We start from the raw sequence: 27,281 nt of genomic DNA on the forward strand, positions 1-27,281 counted from the left end.
TATATTAAAGATTTCTGTTGAGGCTTCTATTGAGTCTTGAGCGAGTTATCCATCTTATACAGCGGCTCCACAATCTGCGATACATGTGTTTATCATTGAGTGAGTGTGACAGAGAAATAGCTGCATGAATGCATGGATGTGGATTATAGTGTCAAGTGCTTTATCCGACTGGTCCTAGAAATGCAGTAAATAAATGCAGTGATTTTAGCAACAGGCGCTCCAAACCTCCACTGTCTCAACTTATGTTGTTAGTTTGGACTGAGTTTGTTAAGACTGCATAATAACTTCCTACCTTTGTTGTTCCTGAAAGAGTATCTGCTCATTTTCCAGTAATCCTTTTTCTTTCTATCCAGACCTGTGTCCTCCTAACGCAGAGTATATAGAGTGCGGTCCAGCTTGCATTCCTACATGTATGGAACCCTCTACCAACTGTTCTGGCTCCTGCATCACTGGGTGTTTCTGCAAACCAGGCTTTGTCTTCAAAGGACGGCACTGCGTGCCACTGGACAAGTGTGGTTGTTTAGATGACAGCAATAACTATTATGAGGTCAGATGTCCTAGTTAGTACTGTGTACAATGTACATTTAAAGACATACAGTATACTTTCTCAGTACTGATTGTTTTCATTTTATCCAGCCTGGTGAGATAGTATTTGGAGACGGCTGCACAAAGCTGTGTCGCTGTGCAGGGAACTACACTTTGGAATGTGTTGATAACTCCTGTGACCCCACTGAAGAGTGTCGAGAGGTTAATGGTGTTGCAGGCTGTTATCCTAAAGGTAATAATGCTTGTTGACTTTATTGTTGTTGACTTGATTTAATGCAGTGTAATAAATGACATCTGCACAAGGAGCACCTTGTTTTGTTCTTTATAGTCAGTCGGTATATCTTGGTAGTTGACGGTGTGGAAATTACAATTTTCTCATATATTATTCCTTTAGGTACATCCACGTGCATAGCATCTGGCGATCCACACTACACCAGCTTTGACAAACGCAAATATGACTTCATGGGCAACTGCAGCTATCTGATGTCTAGTCCATGCAATGACACAACTGTGCCCTACTTTGAGGTCCATACTGACAATGAAAACCGGTATAACAGGCCGACCATCTCCTATGTGAATGCCGTACATGTATACGCACAGATGATAAAGATCTCCATTCTCAAAGGTGGCACTGTGCAGGTAAGACATGAGAGGAAGAAACAGGATGTTTTGCATGTCAAAACCAATCACGCTTTCATGTTATCAGGCACTACTGCATTACAAACAAACATCATTCTGTGGTACAAATCACTGCACATGCTCAGGAACACTTCTGAAAACCACTGTAATTGACCATGGAAAGAAACTTACACTTACACTTAGCACTTAGTTCCTCCTACGCCGAGCGACGCATCGGGCAGCTAACAATCTCCATCGATGTCGGTCAGGGGCGAATGTTTCAGCTTCGTCCCAGGCGATGTCGACTGTTTTCAGATCATCCATAAACGTTCAACGCCATGTGATATTTGGTCGGCCTTGCTTTCGCTGGTTCTGCCGAAGGCTTCTTCCTGTTAAAAGATGCCTCTGTCACCAAAGTGCTTAGTCAGTGGGGTGATATGATTGTTATTTTTTTTCTCTCTATGATTTATTGTAGGGTCTACCTTACAATATAAAGCACCTTGAGGTGACTGTTGTTGTGATTTGGCGCTATATAAAAAATACTGAATTCAAATGAATTGAATTGGAGACGTCGGAAAACACCGGCAGCCTTTCCTACTCTGAAGTTGACATCTTGATCAGAGGTCCCGTCATTCGAGATGATGCTGCCCAGATATGTGAAAATGTCCTACTTTTCAGCACGTTATTGGTTGATTATGACGGGAACATGGGCAGTTGTTTAGCCAACTCGGAGTACCTTGGTTTTCTTGGCGCTGATTCGTAATCTGACTTTCGTCACCTCCCTCTGCAAAGCTGCAGTCCACTCTTGGAGGTCTTCCGTAGTCGAGCCCAGTAGGGCGATGTCGTCCAGGAAGTCCAAGTCAATGAGATTGCTCGTGCCAGGGGACACTGATGCCAGCTTGGTCAACTGATTGTTGCATGATTACGTCAATTACCAATAGGAAGAGAAAAGGCAATAGCACCCATCCCTGTCTAAGGCAGGTATTGATCTTGAAGAAATTCTTTGAGAAATCATCTGTCCGGACGCAGAAGCGGGAGTTGGAGCAGAGACCACAAAAGGCGTCTACAAACTGCTGGTGGACTCCATATTGATGTAGGATAGCCCATAGAGTCGGCCTGTGGACGTTGTCAAAAGCCTTCTTGAAGTCGTTGAAATGAATAGAAATCTTCCTTTGCTATTCCAATGTTTGTTCAATGATCATGCGGAGGGTGAAGATGTGCTTGATGCACGACTGCATCCAGCAAGCTCTTCTCACAATCGTTCGTCTACTGCGCGTTGTAGCCAATTCAAAAGAATGAGGCAAAGCACTTTCCCGGGTACCGACAGCAGCGTGATGCCCCGGCAGTTGTTACAGTCACCCAAATCGCCTTTCGGGAAGTTTGGTGATGACGCCTTTTGCCCATTCATAGGGTACATGCGATGTTGACCAGCAGGCGTTTAGGGGTCTTCTAAGGGCATCCAACTGGGCTTTGTCGTGCTTCAGCATTGTGGGGAGGAACTCGTCCATTTTGTCTCGGATTGGGACCAAGCGGCCACGGCGAGCCCCTGTTAGATCTCGTACAATGCGATTTAAGTTTCGTGTATTGTTCTGGTAGACTGTTTTCTTTGGCATCCATGCCGGCAGCTGCTTTTGACATGTCGGGCAAGAGCTGAGTTGTTCAGACATCACTGGCATGATAAAGGAACGTTTCTTTTCAGTTACAGATAGTAATGTTGTGACATGCGTAATTCAAAAATGAAAATGTTGGCTAATAATTGACCAGATTTGATGTACTGTGCCTATTTTCCCATACAGGTTAATGGGACCAATGTCAATCTACCACTGTCCCCGGCCCCTGGTATTTCTGTGTTCAAGTCAGGAAAACACTACACTGTCTCCATGAACTTTGGTGTGACGGTTCGATATGATGGAAACACCTTTATGGACATAAAAGTGATTGAAGAGTGAGTGAAGACCAACTTCATGGTTCCTTTATTAAATGGTGTTTTAATCAAAAATTCACCAGTTCAGAAATGTACACCCATACTGATACAACTAAAAATACTGTAAGCAGTAATAAGGTGATAAAGGCAGAAATTAATGGCACAGCTAGGATACTTTATTTCAGCAATTTAGCAGCTTCAGCAACACAAACAGCTCACTCAAACTTTCAAGATGAGATGTAGTTCTGACTAAGTTGCTTATCTTTCTTGCATGAGACACTAACAGTCATTTTCTGCAATCTGCAGCTATCAGAACAAGCTTTGTGGCCTGTGTGGCAACTATGATGGAGATACTAAAGATGACTTCCGCAAACCAGATGGAAGCTTAGCTGAAAATGCCAATGACTTTGGACACAGTTGGAACATGAATCCAGAGTGAGTATTGCATAGATGCAAGTTTAAAGAAACATTTACATTGACAAAAGACAAATGTTCTAAAGATGATGGTCTGTCTTGACAGATGTAATAAGAAACCCAACACTACCATCCCTGGGTGCAATGAAGAAGAACAGGAACTGTATGAAAGCTCTGGATATTGTGGCATTCTGCTGGACAAAAATGGACCTTTTGCTGTGTGCCATCCCAAAGTCAACCCCAATGTATGTTCATGTAGAGGATAGTGCACATATAATAAACAAATGTGGAACAGGTCCTTATTCAGAGCTTGTTGTATTTGTGTATGTGTGTGTGCATTCAGGTTGAAAATGTGATATTAGTAATAGTGGAATAATTTGAATATGTTGTTTTAGATGGTCACACAATATAAAGCATTGTAACAAAGTGATTGTTTGTTCTCAGAATTACTTCAGGGACTGTGTCTTTGACTTGTGTGAGCTGGATGGTGCCAAGCCCATTTTGTGTGAAGCCATTGAAGCCTATGTCAATGAATGCCAAGATCGTGGGGTCAACCTTGGACCATGGAGGAATGAAACCTTCTGCCGTGAGTATTGGAAGGACAAATGATTTCATTTAGTAGTAAAATATTTTTAGGTATATCTTTAGGTAAAAATCAGCTTGGCTGAGTAGTTGGGAGAAAATAACACAAAGAAGTTTATGTCAGTTTTGACTTGAGGAAGAGTACTTCATACGGGCTTCCTACTCACTAAAGGTAACTGAGGGAGTGCTGCTTTAGCATACCTAGTTGGGCAGACAACATATGCCAAGAGGCTGCAGGAGACTGGGTAACCACCAAACTCACACAATCTAGTTATACGGACGACAACACAGCTGGAAGTGCCAAAGACGTATCTCTTTTCTTGTGAAAAGCTGTCATTTTATATGTTAACCAGCACATACTTTTGTTTCCTATCACTAACTTCAACCTCTTGTGGTCTGCGTAGCACTGAGCTGCCCCCCAAACAGCCACTACGAACCTTGTGCAGATCCTTGTCAGGAAACATGCTTTGGAAAACCCCCCTCCTGCTCTGGTCCCTGCTCTGAGTCCTGTGTGTGTGATCCCAGCTATGTCCTGAGTGCTGGCAAGTGCGTTAAGGAGAACATGTGTGGCTGCAACCACACGAACGGCCAGTATTATGAGGTATGGTGAAGTGGGTCTGATAGGCCAGCAGTGAATCATTTGGTCCTTTGTATTTCAAGTCAGGTCACTTGCAGTCTCTTTATGTCCTCTCTAAAACAACATTTTCATACGTACATGCATAAAATGATCTACAAAGAATCATCTGTGCCTGCTATGCTTAATTGTCAATTTTGTTGTCTGTTTGTCAGCCTGGAGAGGAGTTTTTTGAGGAAGACTGCAAGCGAAAATGTTGGTGTGGTGCAGCTGGAATTACCTGTGAAGCCTCTGAATGCCCCCCAATGCATGAATGTAAACTTCAGGATGGAGAGCTGGGCTGCTATCCTACGAGTATGTTTGTAATGTTCACACCTAAAAGAAACACAGCAAAGCTGTAGCCATTATATTCTAAGTAGGTTTCCAAATCTCATGGGTTGGACTGCCAACCTGAAAAGTTTTGCAACTGTGTTTGACGTGATGCTGTAGACTTTGTCAGAGTTCTCAAACTAGCATTTTCTATCCCTGCTCTAATATACATAATTAGACCGAGTAATGGAAGATAGAGAAGCACAACCCAGAGGTGTCTTCACTTTCAGTAACAGTGAAATGTTTATGTGTGTGTTTTTGTTATGTTTCTTTTGCTCTCTTTTGTACAGTTTGTCTATAACAACACTTGTTACATGCATTTCTTTATAATACAAAATCACAGAGTTGCAGAAAAGAAATGCCAATAATACAACTTTTTGTCTAGTCAGGAAATTATATATTCTATGCATTTATTTAATGCCAGTATAAGTCCAAAGCAGCAGTGAACTGCACTGTTTTTAGGTAATTGTTCTACAGTGGCTTCATCTGTGTTTCAATCTGATGTTCCTGATGTTTTTCCCTCTCTCAGGCTTCCAGGATTGTGTAATTTCTGGGGATCCACACTACAACACCTTTGACAAGAAGTACTACAGCTTCATGGGAACCTGTACTTACACACTGGCCAGAACCTGTAGGAACAGCACAGGTACACACCAATTTAGACTTTATTTATTAAGATGTTTGGGTTTCATTGCACCTGTTCTAGTCTTGCCACACCACACCCACAAATTAAAGTTTAAATGAGCTAAATTTACTCATTCATTATTTTCATCGCAAAGCATGACACATGTTGTTTTCATTCACGTTTGCTGCAAAAAAAGACACTGAATGTCAGTGGTGGATTGTATGTTAATGCCAATATCTGCCAATATTCACCTTTAATGTAAACACAATATTCCTGATTGTCGTGGTCTTCCCTGTGCAGGCCCTTGGTTCTCTGTGGAGGCAAAGAATGAAGAGAGAGGAGTTGCAGGAGTGTCATACCTGAGGAAGCTGTATGTGACAGTGGATGGAATTACTGTGACCCTGATGAAGAGCAGTAGAACACTGGTCAGTATATGAATGAATTACTATCTGTTATATTTCCCATCTTTAGATAAAATGTGTGCCAATAGACATCACACACACTAGTTGTATCATCACCATGGATGTCTTATGTCTACACATAACTGACATTTTAGCAAAACAACTAATCTGAAATTATATATTTAGTTAATTTGTCGCTAACACCTTGCCAAAAAACAGATTTTTCCAATTTTGTCAGTTGAACCTATACAAATGCCAAAGATAACACAGTGTGATAGGCATAAAGCAGTATCTTTCTTGCTTGTTAAAACTATACAAAGTCAGTTTTTGCCTGATATACTGCACACTCCACACTCTTTGTACGTTTATACTCCCTGACCTGTCCACCAATTAGACGTTTACACAGTCTGTTTAACATCTTTATATTATCTTTTTCTTCATCACTGAATCAGGTGAACGGAGTACGGGTGGCTCTGCCCCACTCCCCCTCTCCTCTCATGTCTATTAGTCTTGCTGGTCAGTTCATCACACTTCAAACATCCTTTGGCCTGAGGGTGCGTTGGGATGGAAACCATTATGCCCAGATCTCAGTTCCCAGGTTAGTATAAATATTGGTTCGAACAATTTTGATATTGTAGAACTTCTTTTTATTTGCTTCACACATTGATACAATACACCTGACCACTCTCTCCATTGTTCCATCATTCGTTTTTTGATGACCACTTTCCTCCGATGCAAACATAACCTAACGATCTGAAGAAAAAACCATAGCAGTCCATTTGTTTGCATATCGTGGACATATGCAACTTTTAATATATACTAACGATGCCCTGGTTTATTGTATCAGGGATTTTTGCATTCTCTTCATTTTTTTCTAGAATTACAATAAAAGGCCAAGCAACACCTTATTATACATTGCAAATATTCTTAAGATTGTCTTATGTTAATCCTACATATCCTGCCTTGACTTTGTCCTACCAGCTCCTACTATGACCAAATGTGTGGCCTTTGTGGTGACTATGATGGGAACCCAGACAATGACTTCACTAAACCAGATGGCACTGTGGCAGGAAATACTAATGACTTTGGGAACAGCTGGCAGACCGAAGACGATGAAGATGACTCGTGAGTTCAAACACATTTATCTTACTGTCTTTTGGATTTCTTCTGGTTATGTCTTTGATACCTTACTGTCGGACTCTTCCTGACACACTGAAGAGAATGTAACTGTGTTTTGTATTTGTATTGACCAGATGTACCCCAGGAACAAAGCCTGATCCAGACTGTGACCCCAACTTGGAAGCTGAAGTTGTAAAACCAGAGAAATGTGGTAAAATTACAGACCCTACTGGACCCTTCCGGTAAGAATTCACAACCCCTCCACTTTTGGTTATCGACTTGGTTAAACTGATGGGATGCCTGGTAATCACTCAACTGAACTGTAAAATATGAAAAAATCTTTTCAATACTATTATTGTAATGCTGTAATGAACCCTTCTGGCACCGAGATGCCAGTTTCGTTCTTTGTCCCTCATTCTCAAACACAGCAGCAAGCTTTCTACCCATGAGTTGCCAGTTTCTCTCCATCTATCGTTGCAAAAAGCAGCAGTGCACCCTTCTAGCACTGGAAAGCCAGGTTCTTTCTATATCCCTCCTGTGCAAATGCAACAGCGGGCTTTAGGCACCAGGATGCCAAGTTCTCATCCCTCATTCCCAAGTGCATCAGCAAGGTTTTCTACCAAGTTGTTTTTAGTTTCTCTTTACCTCTATCCCTCCTTCTCAAAATATGGCAGCTAAATTTTTGGCACTGGGATACCAGGTTCTCTGTCTCTATCCTTCCTTTGCAAATGTAGCAGCAAGCTTTTGGCACCGGGATGCCTTGTTCACTTTCTCTATTCCTACTTTATAAATACAGGAGCAAGCTTTTGGCACCAGGTTTCCAGTAACCCTTTTCTCTGTCCCTCCTACACAAAATGCAGCAGCATGCTTTTTTGCACTGGGATGCCAGGTTCTCTTTCTCTATCCCTCCTTTGCAAACGCAGGAGCAAGCTTTTGGCACTGGGTTGCCAGTTCCCCTTCTCTCTATCCCTCCTTCACAAATATTAAGCAGGAAACCCTTTTTGGCACTGGGATGCCAGGTTCTCTTTCTCTGTCCCTCCTTTGCAAATGTAGCAGCAAGCTTTTGTGACCGGGATTCTGGGGTTCTTGTCTTTCACTCGCAATAGCAGTAGCAAGCTTTTCTTCCCTCTTTCCCTTCTTAGCAAAATCCAGCATCATTCTTTTTGGCACTGGGATGCCAGTTTCTCTTCCCTCTATCCCGCTTTCACAAATGTTGCAGCAAGCTTTTCCTAACAACTGCAATACCAGTGTCCATGCATCTATACATCTTTCAGAAAAGTTATCATTGCACGTTACTGACACCATGTTGCCAGTCTTTGTCTCCATATCGGACATTTGCAAACACAGCAGTAAACATTCCTCATACCAGGATGCCAGTTTCTCCATTTTGTTTCCTCAACTACAAAGTGCAGCAGTTAACCCTTCTGGCACAGCATGCCAGTTTCTGGTTTTGACTGCGGAATATTTCAAGACATCTGAACTCCCCCGTGCAAATAATTCCTCAAAGCATCCCTTCACTTCTCATGTGCTTTCACTAGCATCATCCAAATCCTTCCTTCTTGACACAGTCATTCCATTCTCCAAACCAAGGTTCTGAAAACATCCAAAATGACTTAATCATCTTCTATGAGGTTCAGTGGAAATCTACTCGGCTCTCTGCTGGTTTTGGGGGCTATCATTATGGGAGGCTCTTCTCCTCTAATCAGTTTTTCAATTCAACCCACCCTTCCAAAACTGCTTACTGTCATCTCTGTTCCTTTCAGAGATAGGTATAGTAGTTATCGCTGCCTTACCCAAAGTAAATTAAGCAGCCAGGCGCCCCCTGTCCATCTTCTACTCCAAGACAAGCTCACGGAAGCTTTTAAAAGTCGTCAAGCCATTACCTCAAGTCTTAAAATCCAGGCATGCGTCCATCCAGGCTCCGGACCAGTCGAGCCACATCGCTACTCGATCGAGGGGTTTCCTCTTTCATCTATTAAAGTCTTTCATTGTCTGAAATTTACATATTAAGCGCCTTGAGGCGACTGTTTTTGTGATTTGGTGCTGTATACATAAATTGAATTGAAAATTGAATTATTGCTGCAGAGGTCTTTGACCTTCGTAATTCAAAGTTATTGCTGCTTCTCGGGCTGCCATCTTTGGGGATCTGCCAGGCCGGGGAGCCACTGCCAGTACCCAGCGATGCCTTCCCCAAACCGCAGTTCAATTCATGTTTAAGTCATTCACCTTTATCTACTAAAACACTTTCAAAACTAAAATGAGGATGTGGCCCCAGCTAGTGAATTGTTGCTAAACTAATGCAAGAGTTATTGACTGTTCCACCCCAAATGTAGTTTGTTTGTTTGAACTCAGATTTTCAGTATATATGAGCCTCTGCCTTTTCCTGCCTAAGCTAAGTGAGTGTTTTTCTCTGTTACAGGGAGTGCATCAGTGTAGTTAATCCCACTCCATTCTTCCAAAGCTGTGTGTATGACATGTGTCAGTTCAACGGCCAGCAGCACGTGCTGTGTGACCAGCTCCAGGCCTACACTGACGCATGTCATAGTGCTGGAGCCAAAGTCTACCAATGGAGAACTCCAGACTTCTGCCGTAAGTTTGAATCTGACATATACTAAATATATCTATATGATATATGATAGTTTAATAATAATATCAGCTGTGCTTTGTGAACATCATAAAGTATATATAAAACATAGTCACAGTGACATCACCCATTGGCTTGATAAGCCCCATTCTGAAGCATGAATGAATAAAGCCTTGAATAATACCTTTTCATGTTGGAAACATGAGCCGTCAGCATTTTCCCTTTTAAATGGGATGCATGCCATAGCTTCTCCATTTGGAAGTTGTCTGCACCTGTAAATATAACTAAGATATATTACATCCTGCTCACCAACATTATAATTGAACTTACAATCATATTTATAATTGAATAGGGAGAAGAGGTTAAGATACAGTGCACAATGCTGAAACCAATGTAAAATGATCAATGCAGTTAATATTGTCCTTGCTTTCATTTATGACACTGCACAAAGTAAAATAGATATGAGATACGTAGATGCCCTGTCTTTGAATCTACCTACTCCCCCCCCCCTTCTCTGTTGCCATTTGTCCACCATTGTTCACTCTCATTATTGTTCATCCCTGTGTTTGTCCACACAGCTCTGACCTGTCCTCCCAACAGCTCCTACTCCCTTTGTGTGAGTTCATGTCCTGAGACATGTCTTGGTGTGGTGGGACCACCTGGCTGTGAGGAAGTGTGTGTGGAGGGTTGTGAGTGTAACCCTGGCTTCATTCTCAGTGATGACAAATGTGTGGAACTGAGAGACTGTGGTTGTGTGGACCCCAGTGGAACCTATCACCCTGTAAGTGGAAACAGCCTCCAAACAATTAAAACCATATTCAATTTGCCTTTAAAATGTGCTAAGCTCATGCTAACATCATTTTCAGTTCTCTTTACAACTTCAACAGGAGAGACACCAAAAGACACACAGACCCTACAGTACATAAGAAATCAAAACTCAACTAAATTAAGGGTGCATAGACTACAGTGAACTGTTGGCACAAAAATATTGGTTTTACAACAAAGATTTTTACTTTAAACTTATCAAGCACAGATTATATTTATTATACTGTATTTTACCTGACTGGTGTTATAGCACTTGTATTTATGTCAGAGCATTTATATACTGGTGCCACCACGATTAGCAAGCACAAAATCAATAAATAAATGAGTGTAGGTTGGCCTAATTAGTGTAATTAATTAATTAGTGGCATACAGAATCCCTGGTTTGCATCCAAATGTATATTTATCATTTAGATCTTTATATTCATGTGATGTATAAGAGAGAATTACATGACAACATTTTGATTGTTTTTTGCATTCTGTGTACATTTGTCAGGTGGGCGATGACTGGTACTTGGAGGGTTGTGAACAAAAGTGTATGTGTCACAGTGGAGGTCTGCTACAGTGTCATAACACCAGCTGTAACCCAACTACTGAGAGCTGCCAACTACAAGATGGAGAATATGAATGCCACCCTCTGGGTATGTTAATCACACAGCTTCACATATATCTACAGGATATGATATATTAAAGATTTCTGTTGAGGCTTCTATTGAGTCTTGAGCGAGTTATCCATCTTATACAGCGGCTCCACAATCTGCGATACATGTGTTTATCATTGAGTGAGTGTGACAGAGAAAGAGCTGCATGAATGCATGGATGTGGATTATAGTGTCAAGTGCTTTATCCGACTGGTCCTAGAAATGCAGTAAATAAATGCAGTGATTTTAGCAACAGGCGCTCCAAACCTCCACTGTCTCAACTGATGTTGTTAGTTTGGACTGAGTTTGTTAAGACTGAAGAATAACTCCCTACCTTTGTTCTTCCTGAAAGCATATCTGCTCATTTTCCAGTAATCCTTTTTCTTTCTATCCAGACCTGTGTCCTCCTAACGCAGAGTATATAGAGTGCGGTCCAGCTTGCATTCCTACATGTATGGAACCCTCTACCAACTGTTCTGGCTCCTGCATCACTGGGTGTTTCTGCAAACCAGGCTTTGTCTTCAAAGGACGGCACTGCGTGCCACTGGACAAGTGTGGTTGTTTAGATGACAGCAATAACTATTATGAGGTCAGATGTCCTAGTTAGTACTGTGTACAGTGTACATTTAAAGACATACAGTACACTTTCTCAGTACTGATTGTTTTCATTTTATCCAGCCTGGTGAGATAGTATTTGGAGACGGCTGCACAAAGCTGTGTCGCTGTGCAGGGAACTACACTTTGGAATGTGTTGATAACTCCTGTGACCCCACTGAAGAGTGTCGAGAGGTTGATGGTGTTGCAGGCTGTTATCCTAAAGGTAATAATGTTTGTTGACTTATTAAAGAATTTGGACTGGAATTATCCCTTGCACCTTAAGAAAGTATCATTTAAGGAATGCATGCTCTAGCCACACCTCAAGAAAACAGTATTTGGACTGGTGCTCAACTGTGGTTTAATGCAGTGTAATAAATTACATCTGCACAAGGAGCACCTTATGTTGTGCTTTACAGTCAGTCGGTATAACTTGATAGTTGAAGGTGTGGAAATTACAATTTTCTCATATATTATTCCTTTAGGTACATCCACGTGCATAGCATCTGGCGATCCACACTACACCAGCTTTGACAAACGCAAATATGACTTCATGGGCAACTGCAGCTATCTGATGTCTAGTCCATGCAATGACACAACTGTGCCCTACTTTGAGGTCCATACTGACAATGAAAACCGGTATAACAGGCCGACCATCTCCTATGTGAATGCCGTACATGTATACGCACAGATGATAAAGATCTCCATTCTCAAAGGTGGCACTGTGCAGGTAAGACATGAGAGGAAGAAACAGGATGTTTTGCATGTCAAAACCAATCACGCTTTCACGTTATCAGGCACTACTGCATTACAAACAAACATCATTCTGTGGTACAAATCACTGCACATGCTCAGGAACACTTCTGAAAACCACTACAATTGACCATGGAAAGAAGCTTGCACTTACACTTAGCACTTAGTTCCTCCTACGCCGAGCGACGCATTGGGCAGCTAACAATCTCCATCGATGTCAGTCAGGGGCGACTGTTTCAGCTTCGTCCCAGGCAATGCCTACGGTTTTCAGATCATCCATGAACGTTCGATGCCATGTGATATTTGGTCGGCCTTGCTTTCGCTGGTTCTGCCGAAGGCTTCTTCCTGTTAAAAGACACCTCTGTCACTAAAGCGCTTGGTCAATGGGGTGACATGATTGTTGTTTTTTTCTCTGTATGTATTATTGTAGGGTCTACCTTAAAATATAAAGCGCCTTGAGGTGACTGTTGTTGTGATTTGGCACTATATTAAAAAAAATTGAATTTAAATGAATTGAACTAGAGACGTCGGAGGAGAGCTGCGTTTGACATATCGGGCAAGAGCTGAGTTGTTCAGACGTCATTGGCATGATAAAGGATCGTTTCTTTTCAGTTACAGATAGTAATGTTATGACATGGGTAATTCAAAAATGAAAATGTTGGCTAATAATAGACCAGATTTGATGTACTGTGCCTATTTTCCCATACAGGTTAATGGGACCAACATCAATCTACCACTGTCCCCGGCCCCTGGTATTTCTGTGTTCAAGTCAGGAAAACACTACACTGTCTCCATGAACTTTGGTGTGACGGTTCGCTATGATGGAAACACCTTCATGGACATAAAAGTGATCGAAGAGTGAGTGAAGACCAACTTCATGGTTCCTTTATTAAATGGTGTTTTAATCAAAAATTCACCAGTTCAGAAATGTACACCCATACTGATACAACTAAAAATACTGTAAGCAGTAATAAGGTGATAAAGGCAGAAATTAATGGCACAGCTAGGATACTTTATTTCAGCAATTTAGCAGCTTCAGCAACACAAACAGCTCACTCAAACTTTCAAGATGAGATGTAGTTCTGACTAAGTTGCTTATCTTTCTTGCATGAGACACTAACAGTCATTTTCTGCAATCTGCAGCTATCAGAACAAGCTTTGTGGCCTGTGTGGCAACTATGATGGAGATACTAAAGATGACTTCCGCAAACCAGATGGAAGCTTAGCTGAAAATGCCAATGACTTTGGACACAGTTGGAACATGAATCCAGAGTGAGTATTGCATAGATGCAAGTTTAAAGAAACATTTACATTGACAAAAGACAAATGTTCTAAAGATGATGGTCTGTCTTGACAGATGTAATAAGAAACCCAACACTACCATCCCTGGGTGCAATGAAGAAGAACAGGAACTGTATGAAAGCTCTGGATATTGTGGCATTCTGCTGGACAAAAATGGACCTTTTGCTGTGTGCCATCCCAAAGTCAACCCCAATGTATGTTCATGTAGAGGATAGTGCACATATAATAAACAAATGTGGAACAGGTCCTTATTCAGAGCTTGTTGTATTTGTGTATGTGTGTGTGCATTCAGGTTGAAAATGTGATATTAGTAATAGTGGAATAATTTGAATATGTTGTTTTAGATGGTCACACAATATAAAGCATTGTAACAAAGTGATTGTTTGTTCTCAGAATTACTTCAGGGACTGTGTCTTTGACTTGTGTGAGCTGGATGGTGCCAAGCCCATTTTGTGTGAAGCCATTGAAGCCTATGTCAATGAATGCCAAGATCGTGGGGTCAACCTTGGACCATGGAGGAATGAAACCTTCTGCCGTGAGTATTGGAAGGACAAATGATTTCATTTAGTAGTAAAATATTTTTAGTTATATCTTTAGGTAAAAATCAGCTTGGCTGAGTAGTTGGGAGAAAATGACACAAAGAAGTTTATGTCAGTTTTGACTTGTGAAAGAATACTTCATACGGGCTTCCTACTCACCTTAGTTAACTGAGGGAGTGCTGCTTTAGCATACCTAGTTGGGCAGACAACATATGCAGGAGACTGGGTTACCACCAAACTCAAACAATCTAATTACACGGACGACAACACAGCTGGAAGTGCCAAAGACATATCTCTTTTCTTGTGAAAAGCTGTCATTTTATATGTTAACCAGCACATACTTTTGTTTCCTATCACTAACTTCAACCTCTTGTGGTCTGCTTAGCACTGAGCTGCCCCCCAAACAGCCACTACGAACCTTGTGCAGATCCTTGTCAGGAAACATGCTTTGGAAAACCCCCCTCCTGCTCTGGTCCCTGCTCTGAGTCCTGTGTGTGTGATCCCAGCTATGTCCTGAGTGCTGGCAAGTGCGTTAAGGAGAACATGTGTGGCTGCAACCACACGAACGGCCAGTATTATGAGGTATGGTGAAGTGGGTCTGATAGGCCAGCAGTGAATCATTTGGTCCTTTGTATTTCAAGTCAGGTCACTTGCAGTCTCTTTATGTCCTCTCTAAAACAACATTTTCATACGTACATGCATAAAATGATCTACAAAGAATCATCTGTGCCTGCTATGCTTAATTGTCAATTTTGTTGACTGTTTGTCAGCCTGGAGAGGAGTTTTTTGAGGAAGACTGCAAGCGAAAATGTTGGTGTGGTGCAGCTGGAATTACCTGTGAAGCCTCTGAATGCCCCCCAATGCATGAATGTAAACTTCAGGATGGAGAGCTGGGCTGCTATCCTACGAGTATGTTTGTAATGTTCACACCTAAAAGAAACACAGCAAAGCTGTAGCCATTATATTCTAAGTAGATTTCCAGATCTCATGGGTTGGACTGCCAACCTGAAAAGTTTTGCAACTGTGTTTGACGTGATGCTGTAGACTTTGTCAAAGTTCTCAAACTAGCATTTTCTATCCCTGCTCTAATATACATAATTAGACCGAGTAATGGAAGATAGAGAAGCACAACCCAGAGCTGTCTTTTACTTTCAGTAACAGTGAAATATTTATGTGTGTGTTGTTGTTATGTTTCTTTTGCTCTCTTTTGTACAGTTTGTCTATAACAACACTTGTTACATGCATTTCTTTATAATACAAAATCACAGAGTTGGAGAAAAGAAATGCCAATAATACAAATTTTTGTCTAGTCAGGAAATGATATATTCTTTGCAACTATTTTAATGCCAGTATAAGTCCAAAGCAGCAGTGAACTGCACTGTTCTTAGGTAATTGTTCTACAGTGGCTTCATCTGCGTTTCAGTCTGATGTTCCTGATGTTTTTCCCTCTCTCAGGCTTCCAGGATTGTGTAATTTCTGGGGATCCACACTACAACACCTTTGACAAGAAGTACTATAGCTTCATGGGAACCTGTACTTACACATTGGCCAGAACCTGTAGGAACAGCACAGGTACACACTAATTTAAGATTTATTCATTAAGATGTTTGGGTTTCATTGCACCTGTTCTAGACTTGCCACACCACACTCACAATTTAAAGTTTAAATGAGCTAAATTTACTCATTCATTATTTTCATCACAAAGCATGACACATGTTGTTTTCATTCATGTTTGCTGCAAAAAAAGACACTGAATGTCAGTGGTGGTTTGTATGTTAATGCCAATATCTGCCAATATTCACCTTTAATATAAACACACAATATTCCTGATTGTCGTGGTCTTCCCTGTGCAGGCCCTTGGTTCTCTGTGGAGGCAAAGAATGAAGAGAGAGGAGTTGCAGGAGTGTCATACCTGAAGAAGCTATATGTGACAGTGGATGGAATTACTGTGACCCTTTTGAAGAGCAGTACGACACTGGTCAGTATATGAATGAATTACTATCTGTTATATTTCCCATCTTTAGGTAAAATGTGTGCCAATAGACATCCCGCACACTAGTTGTATCATCACCATGGATGTCTTATGTCTACACATAACTGACATTTTAGCAAAGAACTCAAATTATATCTTTAGTTACTTTGTTGCTAACAGCATGTAAAAAACAAAACAGATTTTTCCCATTTTGTCAGTTGAATCTATGCCAAAGATAACACAGTGTGATAGGCATAAAGCAATATCTTTCTTGCTTGTTAAAACTATACAAAGTCAGTTTTTGCCTGATATACTGCAAACTCCACACTCTTTGTACGTTTATACTCCCTGACCTGTCCACCAATTAGACGTTTACACAGTCTCTTTACCATCTTTATATTATCTTTTTCTTCATCATTGAATCAGGTGAACGGAGTACGGGTGGCTCTGCCCCACTACCCCTCTCCTCTCATGTCTGTTAGTCTTGCTGGTCAGTTCATCACGCTTCAAACATCCTTTGGCCTGAGGGTGCGTTGGGATGGAAACCATTATGCCCAGATCTCAGTTCCCAGGTTAGTATAAATATTGGTTCGAACCATTTTGATATTGTAGAACTTCTTTTTATTTGCATACCACATTCATATAATACACCTGACCACTGTCTCCATTGCTCCATCATTCTTTTTTTGATGACCACTTTCCTCCGATGCATAACCATAACGATCTGAAGAAACTCTGATCTAAACTGCTGAATGTCACCAGTTGTTTCATGTATGTTGTGAAAACTTTAAAAAAAAAACATAGCAGTCCATTTGTGTGCATATCGTGGACATATGCAACTTTTAATATATACTAACGATGCCCTGGTTTATTGTATCAGGAATTATTGCATTCTCTTCATTTGTTTCTAGAATTACAGCAAAAAGGCAAGCAACACCTTATTAGACATTGCAAATATTCTTAAGATTGTGTTATCTTAATCCTACATATCCTGCCTTGACTTTGTCCTACCAGCTCCTACTATGACCAAATGTGTGGCCTTTGTGGTGATTATGATGGAAACCCAGACAATGACTTCACTAAACCAGATGGCACTGTGGCAGGAAATAGTAATGACTTTGGGAACAGCTGGCAGACTGACGACGATGAAGATGACTCGTGAGTTCAAACACATTTATCTTACTGTCTTTTGGATTTCTTCTGGTTATGTCTTTTGTTACATTACTGTCGGACTCTTCCTAACAAACTGAAGAGGATTTAACTGTGTTTTGTATTTGTATTGACCAGATGTACCCCAGGAACAAAGCCTGATCCAGACTGTGACCCCAACTTGGAAGCTGAAGTTGTAAAACCAGAGAAATGTGGTAAAATTACAGACCCTACTGGCCCCTTCCGGTAAGAATTCACAACCCCCCCACTTTTGGTTATCGACTTGGTTAAACTGATGGGATTCCTGGAATCTTACAACGTTTTTTTCCAAGCCTTAAAAAATCATGAAATAAATGACAGTATGCCTGGTAATCACCCAACTGATCTGTAAAAATGAAAAAATCTTTTCAATACTATTATTGTAATGTTGTAATGAACCCTTCTGGCACTGGGATGCCAGTTTCGTTCTTTGTCCCTCATTCTCAAACGCAGCAGCAAGCTTTCTACCCACGAGTTGCCAGTTTCTCTCCATCTATTGTTGGAAAAAGCAGCAGTGCACCCTTCTAGCACTGGGGTGCCAGGTTCCTTCTATATCCCTCCTTTTGAAATGTAGCAGCAAGCTTTTTTGCACCGAGATGCCAGGTTCTCTTTCTATATCCCTCTTTTAAAAATGCACCAGCATACATCTGGCACCGGGTTGCCAGGTTCTTGTCCCTCATTCTTAAACACAGCAGCAAGCTTTCTACCCACGAGTTGCCAGTTTCTCTCCATCTATTGTTGCAAAAAGCAGCAGTGCACCCTTCTAGCACTGGAATGTCAGGTTCTGTCTATATCCCTCCTGCGCAAATGCAACAGCAAGCTTTAGACACCGGGATGCCAAGTTGTCGTCCCTCATTCCCAAATGCATCAGCCAGGTTTTCTACCAAGTTGTTTCTAGTTTCTCTTTCCCTCTATCCCTCCTTCTCAAAATGCAGCAGCTAAATTTTTGGAACTGGGATACCAGGTTCTCTGTCTCTATCCTTCCTTTGCAAATGTAGCAGCAAGCTTTTGGTGTCGGGATGCCAGGTTTCTTTCTCTATCCCTCCATTGCAAACACAGCAGCAAGCTTGTAGCACCAGGATGCCTTATTCTCTTTCTCTGTTCTTACTTTATAAAAACAGGAGCACGCTTTTGGCACCAGGTTGCCAGTAACCTTTCTCTCTGTCCCTCCTACACAATATGCAGCAGCATGCTTTTTTGCACTGGGATGCCAGGTTCTCTTTCTCTGTCCCTCCTTTGCAAATGTAGCAGCAAGCTTTTGGCACCGGGAATTTGTGTTTCTTTCTCTATTTGTCCTCTACAAATGCAGCAGCAAGGTTTTAGCACTGGGATGCCATGCTCTCTTTCTCTATTCCTCCTTTAAAAATGAAGCAGCATACTTTTGGCACCAGAATGCCAGGTTCTTGTCTTTCACTCGCAAACGCAGTAGCAAGCTTTTCTTCCCTCTTTCGCTTCTTACCAAAATCCAGCATCATTCTTTTTGGCACCGGGATGTCAGTTCCTCTTCCCTCTATCCCGCTTTCACAAATGTAGCAGCAAGCTTTTCCTAATAACTGCAATACCAGTGTCCATCCATCCATACAATTTATCATAGCACATTACTGACACCATGTTGCCAGTCTTTGTCTCCATATCGGACATTTGCAAACACAGCAGTAAACATTCCTCATACCAGGATGCCAGTTTCTCCATTTTGTTCCCTTGACTACAAAGTGCAGCAGTTAACCCTTCTGGCACAGCATGCCAGTTTCTACATTTTGTTCCCTTGACTACAAAGTGCAGCAGTTAACCCTTCTGGCACAGCATGCCAGTTTCTGGCTTTGACTGCAGAAGAGTTAATCACATCTGAACTCCGCTGTGCACATAATTCCTCAAGGCATCCCTTCACTTCTCATGTGCTTTCACTAGCATCATCCAAACCCTTCCTTCTTGACACAGTCATTCCAGACACATCTCCAAACCAAGGTTCTGAAAACATCCAAAATGACTTAATCATCTTCTATGAGGTTCAGTGGAAATCTACTCGGTTCTCTGCTGGTTTGGAGTATTGTCATTACGGAAGACTCTTCTCCTCTAATCAGTCTTTCAATTCAACCCACCCTTCCAAAACTGCTTACCGTCATCTCTGTTCCTTTCAGAGATAGGTATAGTAGTTATGGCTACCTTACCCAAAGTAAATTAAGCAGACAGGCGCCCCCTGTCCATCTTCTACTCCAAGACAAGCTCACGGAAGCTTTTAAAAGTCGTCAAGCCATTACCTGAAGTCGTAAATTCCAGGCATGCGTCCATCCAGACCAGTCGAGCCACGTCGCTATCGAACAAGGGTTCTCCTCTTTCATCTATTTAAGTCTTTCATTGTCTGAAATTTACATATTAAGCACCTTGAGGCGACTGTTTTTGTGATTTGGTGCTGTATACATTAATTGAATTGAAAATTGAATTATTACTGCAGAGGTCTTTGACCTTCATAATTCAAAGTTATTGCTGCTTCTTGGGGCTGCCTTCTTTGGGGATCTGCCAGGCCCGGGAGCCGCTGCCAGTACCCAGCGATGCCTTCCCCAAACCGCAGCTCAATTCATGTTTAAGTCATTCACCTTTATCTACTAAAACACTTTCAAGACTAAAATGAAGATGTGGCCACAGCTAGTGAATTATTGCTAAACTAATGCAAGAGTTATTGACTGTTCCACCCCAAATGTAGTTTGTTTGTTTGAACTCAGATTTTCAGTATATATGAGCCTCTGCCTTTTCCTGCCTAAGCTAAGTGAATGTTTTTCTCTGTTACAGGGAGTGCATCAGTGTAGTTAATCCCACTCCATTCTTCCAAAGCTGTGTGTATGACATGTGTCAGTTCAACGGCCAGCAGCACGTGCTGTGTGACCAGCTCCAGGCCTACACTGACGCATGTCATAGTGCTGGAGCCAAAGTCTACCAATGGAGAACTCCAGACTTCTGCCGTAAGTTTGAATCTGACATATACTAAATATATCTATATGATATATGATAGTTTAATAATAATATCAGCTGTGCTTTGTGAACATCATAAAGTATATATAAAACATAGTCACAGTGACATCACCCATTGGCTTGATAAGCCCCATTCTGAAGCATGAATGAATAAAGCCTTGAATAATACCTTTTCATGTTGGAAACATGAGCCGTCAGCATTTTCCCTTTTAAATGGGATGCATGCCATAGCTTCTCCATTTGGAAGTTGTCTGCACCTGTAAATACAACTAAGATATATTACATCCTTTTTTTTTTTCTTTTTTTTTTTAAACCTGTCCCGTTTGGTTCTTTTGCCATCAGAATTATTGTCTAAAGGCGAAGAAAGAGGCCCAACGGATTTACTTTACCAAATGGACCATCCCCGCCTTGCCGTAATGGTCCATTTGATTTACCTTTTATTGTTTATTTTATTTTTTATTTTTTTTATTTTTACTTGCTAGATACGGGACAAGGGGAAAAGAAAAGGGAGAAAGAAAGAGGGGGAAAAAAAAAAACAGCGGAGAAGAGGGACGGGGATAAAGGGCAAAAAACAAAAACCAACAAAATAAGCAGACAAAAAATACATATATCGATCACCTGGATCACCTGTTGAGAAAGAAAAAAGAAAACAAGCAGAAGAAAACGAGAGTAATAGAATAAACAACATCACAATGATATATGGGAATATAACACTAAATACTTAATATTAAACATTATTGTGCAGCACGTAAGATCGACAGCGCACAGTGTGCTTTGAGGTAGGAGCCAAAAAGGGTGTAGTTTGTGTGTGTGATCACCTGTGTGTACACCTGTGAGCATGAGCGCGCTTGTATTTAAAAGGTTCCTTAATGTAATGATCTGCTAGAGGGTGTGGGGGGCCACAGTCCCATCCTCCAGGGCATGAAGCAGGTATGGAGGAGATCAAAACTCCAGACATCCAGAGGCCCCCAGAACACAAGAGACCAAGGAAGACCAACAGAGGGGCAGCCGCGCCACTATCCCAGAAAGAGCTGAGGAGAGTCCCAGATGAGGGATCACTCAGCAGCCGCGGAGCAGAAGCCGGGGGGGTTGCAGTGACGTGCCCGTGAGCTCCGCCGGCAGCCAGCTGTGCCTGAGTGACCGAGCCCCAGGCCGAGAGGCCGAGGGCACCCCACCCCCGAAGTGGCCCGAGCGAGCCCCAGGTTCCAGGCCCTGATAAGCAGCCACCAAGGAGTGAGCCGGTGTGTACCCGGACGCCCACCCCCGGACACAAAGAACCACCAACGCACCGATGTCTGAGGGTGTCTGCCACCGGCAGGGGAAGTGGTGGGGGGAGATAGGCCTCCAAACCTTGGAGGGCCTGAGATGTCCCCAGAGAGGTGGCGTCTGATACCCAACCTGACATATAGACACAGACATACAGGCACACTCAAATACAAACATCCATTTCCACCCTCATGCTCTCATAGGCAATTACTCCACACTCAACCAACGTGGAGACAGACAAAGAGACGCTGTACACACAATCACACTCCCCAAGCGTACTCTAAGAACCGGGTCTAGGTACCCTTGCCCCTGGAGGGGGAAACTGCACCCAGACCCAGGTGGTGTTACCCTTTTCCCTGCAGTGGGGAGAAGCAGACTGCCCCGACTCCGCAGCAGCAGGGAGGCCCCACACACCAGACCCCAGTCGGACGGCCAACTCCTCCTCCTAGCCCCCCCGCTCCAGCAGGCCGCAGAGACCGGGGGTGTGAGAAGACTCCAAACCTCCCTCTACCCGCTCATATGTAGTGTTGATGTATATGTGTTCTAAGGTGCAATTAAAACCCAGGAGGGCATGGAGCTACCTGCCAGAGAGCAGCAGGTAAGCGCATAGCCCCTCCTGATAGCCCTCAATGTCTACGTGTATTTAAAATTGAGAGGTGGGCAACGACGCCAGGGGTGAGGTGTACACCCTGATGGTAATTTGGAGTCCGTGTTGTGAGCCCACCCCCAAGATCCTATATGTATGTGTTATGAGAGTGTGAGTAATGTGAATGTCTAAGTTGTGAGATAAAATTGAGGCAGAGGCAGCCAGAAGGGGACAGAGGGGGGGGATGCCTCCTCTGCACCCTGGTGACACACCCCTACCCCAAGGCCCTGCATGTGTGGGTGATTGTGGTGGAGCGGGAAGAGGGAGGATATATTACATCCTGCTCACCAACATTATAATTGAACTTATAATCATATTTATAATTGTATAGGGAGGAGAGTTTAAGATACAGTGCACAATGCTGAAACCAATGTAAAATGATCAATGCAGTTAATACTGTTCTTGCTTTCATTTATGACACTGCACAAAGTAAAATCAATATGAGATACGTAGATGCCCTGTCTTTGAATCATCCTACTCCCCCCTCCCTTCTCTGTTGCCATTTGTCCACCATTGTTCCCTCTCATTTTTGTTCATCCCTGTGTTTGTCCACACAGCTCTGACCTGTCCTCCCAACAGCTCCTACTCCCTTTGTGTGAGTTCATGTCCTGAGACATGTCTTGGTGTGGTGGGACCACCTGGCTGTGAGGAAGTGTGTGTGGAGGGTTGTGAGTGTAACCCTGGCTTCATTCTCAGTGATGACAAATGTGTGGAACTGAGAGACTGTGGTTGTGTGGACCCCAGTGGAACCTATCACCCTGTAAGTGGAAACAGCTTCCAAACAATTAAAACCATATTCCATTTACCTTTAAAATGTGCTAAGCTCATGCTAACATCATTTTCAGTTCTCTTTATAACTTCAACAGGAGAGACACCAAAAGACACAAAGACCCTACAGTACATAAGAAATTAAAACTCAACTAAATTAAGGGTGCACAGACTGCAGTGAACTGTTGGCACAAAAATATCGGTTTTACAACAAAGATTTTTACTTTCAACTTATCAAGCACAGATTATATTGAATATACTGTATTTTACCTGACTGTAAACGTAAGCAAGCCAAAAATCAATAAATAAATGAGTGTAGGTAAGTGTAAGTGTAGGTTGGCCTAATTAGTTAGTGGCATACAGAATCCCTGGTTTGCATCCAAATGTATATTTATCATTTAGATCTTTATATTCATGTGATGTATAAGAGAGAATTACATGACAACATTTTGATTGTTTTCTTGCATTCTGTGTACATTTGTCAGGTGGGCGATGACTGGTACTTGGAGGGTTGTGAACAAAAGTGTATGTGTCACAGTGGAGGTCTGCTACAGTGTCATAACACCAGCTGTAACCCAACTACTGAGAGCTGCCAACTACAAGATGGAGAATATGAATGCCACCCTCTGGGTATGTTAATCACACAGCTTTAAATATATCTACAGGATATAATATATTAAAGATTTCTGTTGAGGCTTCTATTCAGTCTTGAGCAAGTTATCCATCTTATACAGCGGCTCCACAATCTGCGATACATGTGTTTATCATTGAGTGAGTGTGACAGAGAAATAGCTCCATGAATGCATGGATGTGGATTATAGTGTCAAGTGCTTTATCCGACTGGTCCTAGAAATGCAGTAAATAAATGCAGTCATTTTAGCAACAGGCGCTCCAAACCTCCACTGTCTCAACTTATGTTGTTAGTTTGGACTGAGTTTGTTAAGACTGCATAATAACTTCCTACCTTTGTTGTTCCTGAAAGAGTATCTGCTCATTTCCAGTAATCCTTTTTCTTTCTATCCAGACCTGTGTCCTCCTAACGCAGAGTATATAGAGTGCGGTCCAGCTTGCATTCCTACATGTATGGAACCCTCTACCAACTGTTCTGGCTCCTGCATCACTGGGTGTTTCTGCAAACCAGGCTTTGTCTTCAAAGGACGGCACTGCGTGCCACTGGACAAGTGTGGTTGTTTAGATGACAACAATAACTATTATGAGGTCAGATGTCCTAGTTAGTACTGTGTACAGTGTACATTTAAAGACATACAGTATACTTTCTCAGTACTGATTGTTTTCATTTTATCCAGCCTGGTGAGATAGTATTTGGAGACGGCTGCACAAAGCTGTGTCGCTGTGCAGGGAACTACACTTTGGAATGTGTTGATAACTCCTGTGACCCCACTGAAGAGTGTCGAGAGGTTAATGGTGTTGCAGGCTGTTATCCTAAAGGTAATAATGTTTGTTGACTTTATTGTTGTTGACTTGATTTAATGCAGTGTAATAAATTACATCTGCACAAGGAGCACCTTGTGTTGTGCTTTACAGTCAGTCGGTATCACTTTATAGTTGACGGTGTGGAAATTACAATTTTCTCATTTATTATTCCTTTAGGTACATCCACGTGCATAGCATCTGGCGATCCACACTACACCAGCTTTGACAAACGCAAATATGACTTCATGGGCAACTGCAGCTATCTGATGTCTAGTCCATGCAATGACACAACTGTGCCCTACTTTGAGGTCCATACTGACAATGAAAACTGGTATAACAGGCCGACCATCTCCTATGTGAATGCCGTACATGTATACGCACAGATGATAAAGATCTCCATTCTCAAAGGTGGCACTGTGCAGGTAAGACATGAGAGGAAGAAACAGGATATTTTCCATGTCAAAACCAATCAGACTTTCAAGCTATCAGGCACTACTGCATTACAAACAAACATCATTCTGTGGTACAAATCACTGCACATGCTCAGGAACACTTCTGAAAACCACTGTAATTGACCATGGAAAGAAACTTACACTTACACTTAGCACTTAGTTCCTCCTACGCCGAGCGACGCATCGGGCAGCTAACAATCTCCATCGATGTCATTCAGGGGCGAATGTTTCAGCTTCGTCCCAGGCAATGCCGACTGTTTTCAGATCATCCATAAACGTTCGACGCCATGTGATATTTGGTCGGCCTTGCTTTCACTGGTTCTGCCGAAGGCTTCTTCCTGTTAAAAGATGCCTCTGTCACCAAAGTGCTTGGTCAATGGGGCGATATGATTGTTGTTTTTTTCTCTGTATGTATTATTGTAGGGTCTGCCTTACAATATAAAGTGCCTTGAGGTGACTGTTGTTGTGATTTGGCGCTATATGAAAAATACTGAATTCAAATGAATTGAATTGGAGACGTCGGAAAACACCGGCAGCCTTTCCTACTCTGAAGTTGACATCTTGATCAGAGATCCAGTCATTCGAGATGATGCTGCCCAGATATGTGAAATTTTCCACCTTTTCAGCACGTTATTGGTTGATTATGACGGGAACATGGGCAGTTGTATAGCCAACTCGGAGTACCTTGGTTTTCTTGGCGCTGATTCGTAATCCGACTTTCGTCACCACCCTCTGCAAAGCTGCAGTCCACTCTTGGAGGTCTTCCTTAGTCGAGCCCAGTAGGGCAATGTCGTCCACGAAGTCCAAGTCGATGAGATTGCTCATGCTAGGGGACACTGATGCCAGCTTGGTCAACTGATTGTTGCAAGATTAAGTTATTTACCAACAGGAAGAGGAAAGGCAGTAGCACCCATCCCTGTCAAACGCAGGTATTGATATTGAAGAAGTCCGTTGAGAAATCATCTGTCCGGACGCAGAAGCGGGAGTTGGAGCAGAGACCACAAAAGGCGTCTACAAACTGCTGGAGGACTCCATATTGATGTAGGATAGCCCATAGAGTCGGCCGGTGGACGTTGTCAAAAGCCTTCTTGAAGTCGTTGAAATTAATAGAAATCTTCCTTTGCTATTCCAATGTTCGTTCAATGATCATGCGGAGGGTGAAGATGTGCTCGATGCACGACTGGCCACTCCGAAAGCCAGCAAGCTCTTCTCACAATCGTTCGTCTACTGCGCGTTGTAGCCAATTCAAAAGAATGAGGCAAAGCACTTTCCCGGGTACCGACAGCAGCGTGATGCCCCGGCAGTTGTTACAGTCACCCAAATCGCCTTTCGGGAAGTTTGGTGATAACGCCTTTTGCCCATTCATAAGGTACACGCGATGTTGACCAGCAGGCATTTAGGGGTCTTCTAAGGGCATCCAACTGGGCTTCGTCGTGCTTCAGCATTGTGGGGAGGAACTCGTCCATTTTGTCTCGGATTGGGACCAAGTGGCCACCATGAGCCCCTGTTAGATCTCGTACAATGCGATTTAAGTTTCATGCATCGTTCTGGTCGACTGTTTTCTTGGGCATCCATGCCTTTGGCTTCGATCCACTCTCGCTTATCACGCCGGCAGCTGCGTTTGACATGTCGGGCAGGAGCTGAGTTGTTCAGACATCATTGGCATGATAAAGGAACGTTTCTTTTCAGTTACAGATAGTAATGTTGTGACATGCGTAATTCAAAAATGAAAATGTTGGCTGATAATTGACCAGATTTGATGTACTGTGCCTATTTTCTCATACAGGTTAATGGGACCAATGTCAATCTACCACTGTCCCCGGCCCCTGGTATTTCTGTGTTCAAGTCAGGAAAACACTACACTGTCTCTATGAACTTTGGTGTGACGGTTCGATATGATGGAAACACCTTCATGGACATAAAAGTGATCGAAGAGTGAGTGAAGACCAACTTCATGGTTTCCTTATTAAATGGTGTTTTAATCAAAAATTCACCAGTTCAGAAATGTACACCCATACTGATACAACTAAAAATACTGTAAGCAGTAATAAGGTGATGAAGGCAGGAAATAATGGCACAGCTAGGATACTTTATTTAAACAATTTAGCAGGGGCAACACAAACAGCTCACTGAAAAGTTCAAGATGAGATGTAGTTCTGACTAAGTTTCTTGTCTTTCTTG

At 42.3% G+C, this 27,281-nt stretch overlaps 2 protein-coding genes across 2 annotated transcripts in view; both read left to right on the forward strand.

Moving 5' to 3' along the window:
- The window catches only part of LOC134624116 (IgGFc-binding protein-like), a 44,714-nt gene extending 30,288 nt beyond the window's left edge, over positions 1 to 14,426 (forward strand). Inside the window, exons 44-65 of the mRNA XM_063469089.1 lie at positions 354 to 547; positions 637 to 778; positions 941 to 1,185; positions 2,961 to 3,109; positions 3,395 to 3,523; positions 3,609 to 3,747; positions 3,947 to 4,088; positions 4,489 to 4,685; positions 4,874 to 5,012; positions 5,557 to 5,673; positions 5,953 to 6,077; positions 6,506 to 6,651; positions 7,035 to 7,178; positions 7,307 to 7,414; positions 9,592 to 9,761; positions 10,335 to 10,537; positions 11,075 to 11,219; positions 12,299 to 12,543; positions 13,276 to 13,424; positions 13,710 to 13,838; positions 13,924 to 14,062; positions 14,262 to 14,426. Coding sequence (XP_063325159.1) covers positions 354 to 547; positions 637 to 778; positions 941 to 1,185; positions 2,961 to 3,109; positions 3,395 to 3,523; positions 3,609 to 3,747; positions 3,947 to 4,088; positions 4,489 to 4,685; positions 4,874 to 5,012; positions 5,557 to 5,673; positions 5,953 to 6,077; positions 6,506 to 6,651; positions 7,035 to 7,178; positions 7,307 to 7,414; positions 9,592 to 9,761; positions 10,335 to 10,537; positions 11,075 to 11,219; positions 12,299 to 12,543; positions 13,276 to 13,424; positions 13,710 to 13,838; positions 13,924 to 14,062; positions 14,262 to 14,426 — 3,461 coding nt within the window. The remainder of the gene's footprint in view (positions 1 to 353; positions 548 to 636; positions 779 to 940; positions 1,186 to 2,960; positions 3,110 to 3,394; positions 3,524 to 3,608; positions 3,748 to 3,946; positions 4,089 to 4,488; positions 4,686 to 4,873; positions 5,013 to 5,556; positions 5,674 to 5,952; positions 6,078 to 6,505; positions 6,652 to 7,034; positions 7,179 to 7,306; positions 7,415 to 9,591; positions 9,762 to 10,334; positions 10,538 to 11,074; positions 11,220 to 12,298; positions 12,544 to 13,275; positions 13,425 to 13,709; positions 13,839 to 13,923; positions 14,063 to 14,261) is intronic.
- A 524-nt stretch (positions 14,427 to 14,950) lies between these two features.
- Positions 14,951 to 27,281, forward strand: part of LOC134624117 (uncharacterized) — a 57,225-nt gene continuing 44,894 nt past the window's right edge. Inside the window, exons 1-14 of the mRNA XM_063469090.1 lie at positions 14,951 to 14,989; positions 15,178 to 15,316; positions 15,863 to 15,979; positions 16,261 to 16,385; positions 16,806 to 16,951; positions 17,394 to 17,537; positions 17,667 to 17,774; positions 20,355 to 20,524; positions 23,004 to 23,206; positions 23,700 to 23,844; positions 24,239 to 24,432; positions 24,522 to 24,663; positions 24,826 to 25,070; positions 26,887 to 27,035. Of these exons, the coding sequence (XP_063325160.1) occupies positions 14,951 to 14,989; positions 15,178 to 15,316; positions 15,863 to 15,979; positions 16,261 to 16,385; positions 16,806 to 16,951; positions 17,394 to 17,537; positions 17,667 to 17,774; positions 20,355 to 20,524; positions 23,004 to 23,206; positions 23,700 to 23,844; positions 24,239 to 24,432; positions 24,522 to 24,663; positions 24,826 to 25,070; positions 26,887 to 27,035 (2,066 nt within the window). The remainder of the gene's footprint in view (positions 14,990 to 15,177; positions 15,317 to 15,862; positions 15,980 to 16,260; positions 16,386 to 16,805; positions 16,952 to 17,393; positions 17,538 to 17,666; positions 17,775 to 20,354; positions 20,525 to 23,003; positions 23,207 to 23,699; positions 23,845 to 24,238; positions 24,433 to 24,521; positions 24,664 to 24,825; positions 25,071 to 26,886; positions 27,036 to 27,281) is intronic.

This window comes from Pelmatolapia mariae, linkage group LG3_W (assembly GCF_036321145.2).
Source record: "Pelmatolapia mariae isolate MD_Pm_ZW linkage group LG3_W, Pm_UMD_F_2, whole genome shotgun sequence".
Lineage (NCBI taxonomy): Eukaryota > Metazoa > Chordata > Actinopteri > Cichliformes > Cichlidae > Pelmatolapia > Pelmatolapia mariae.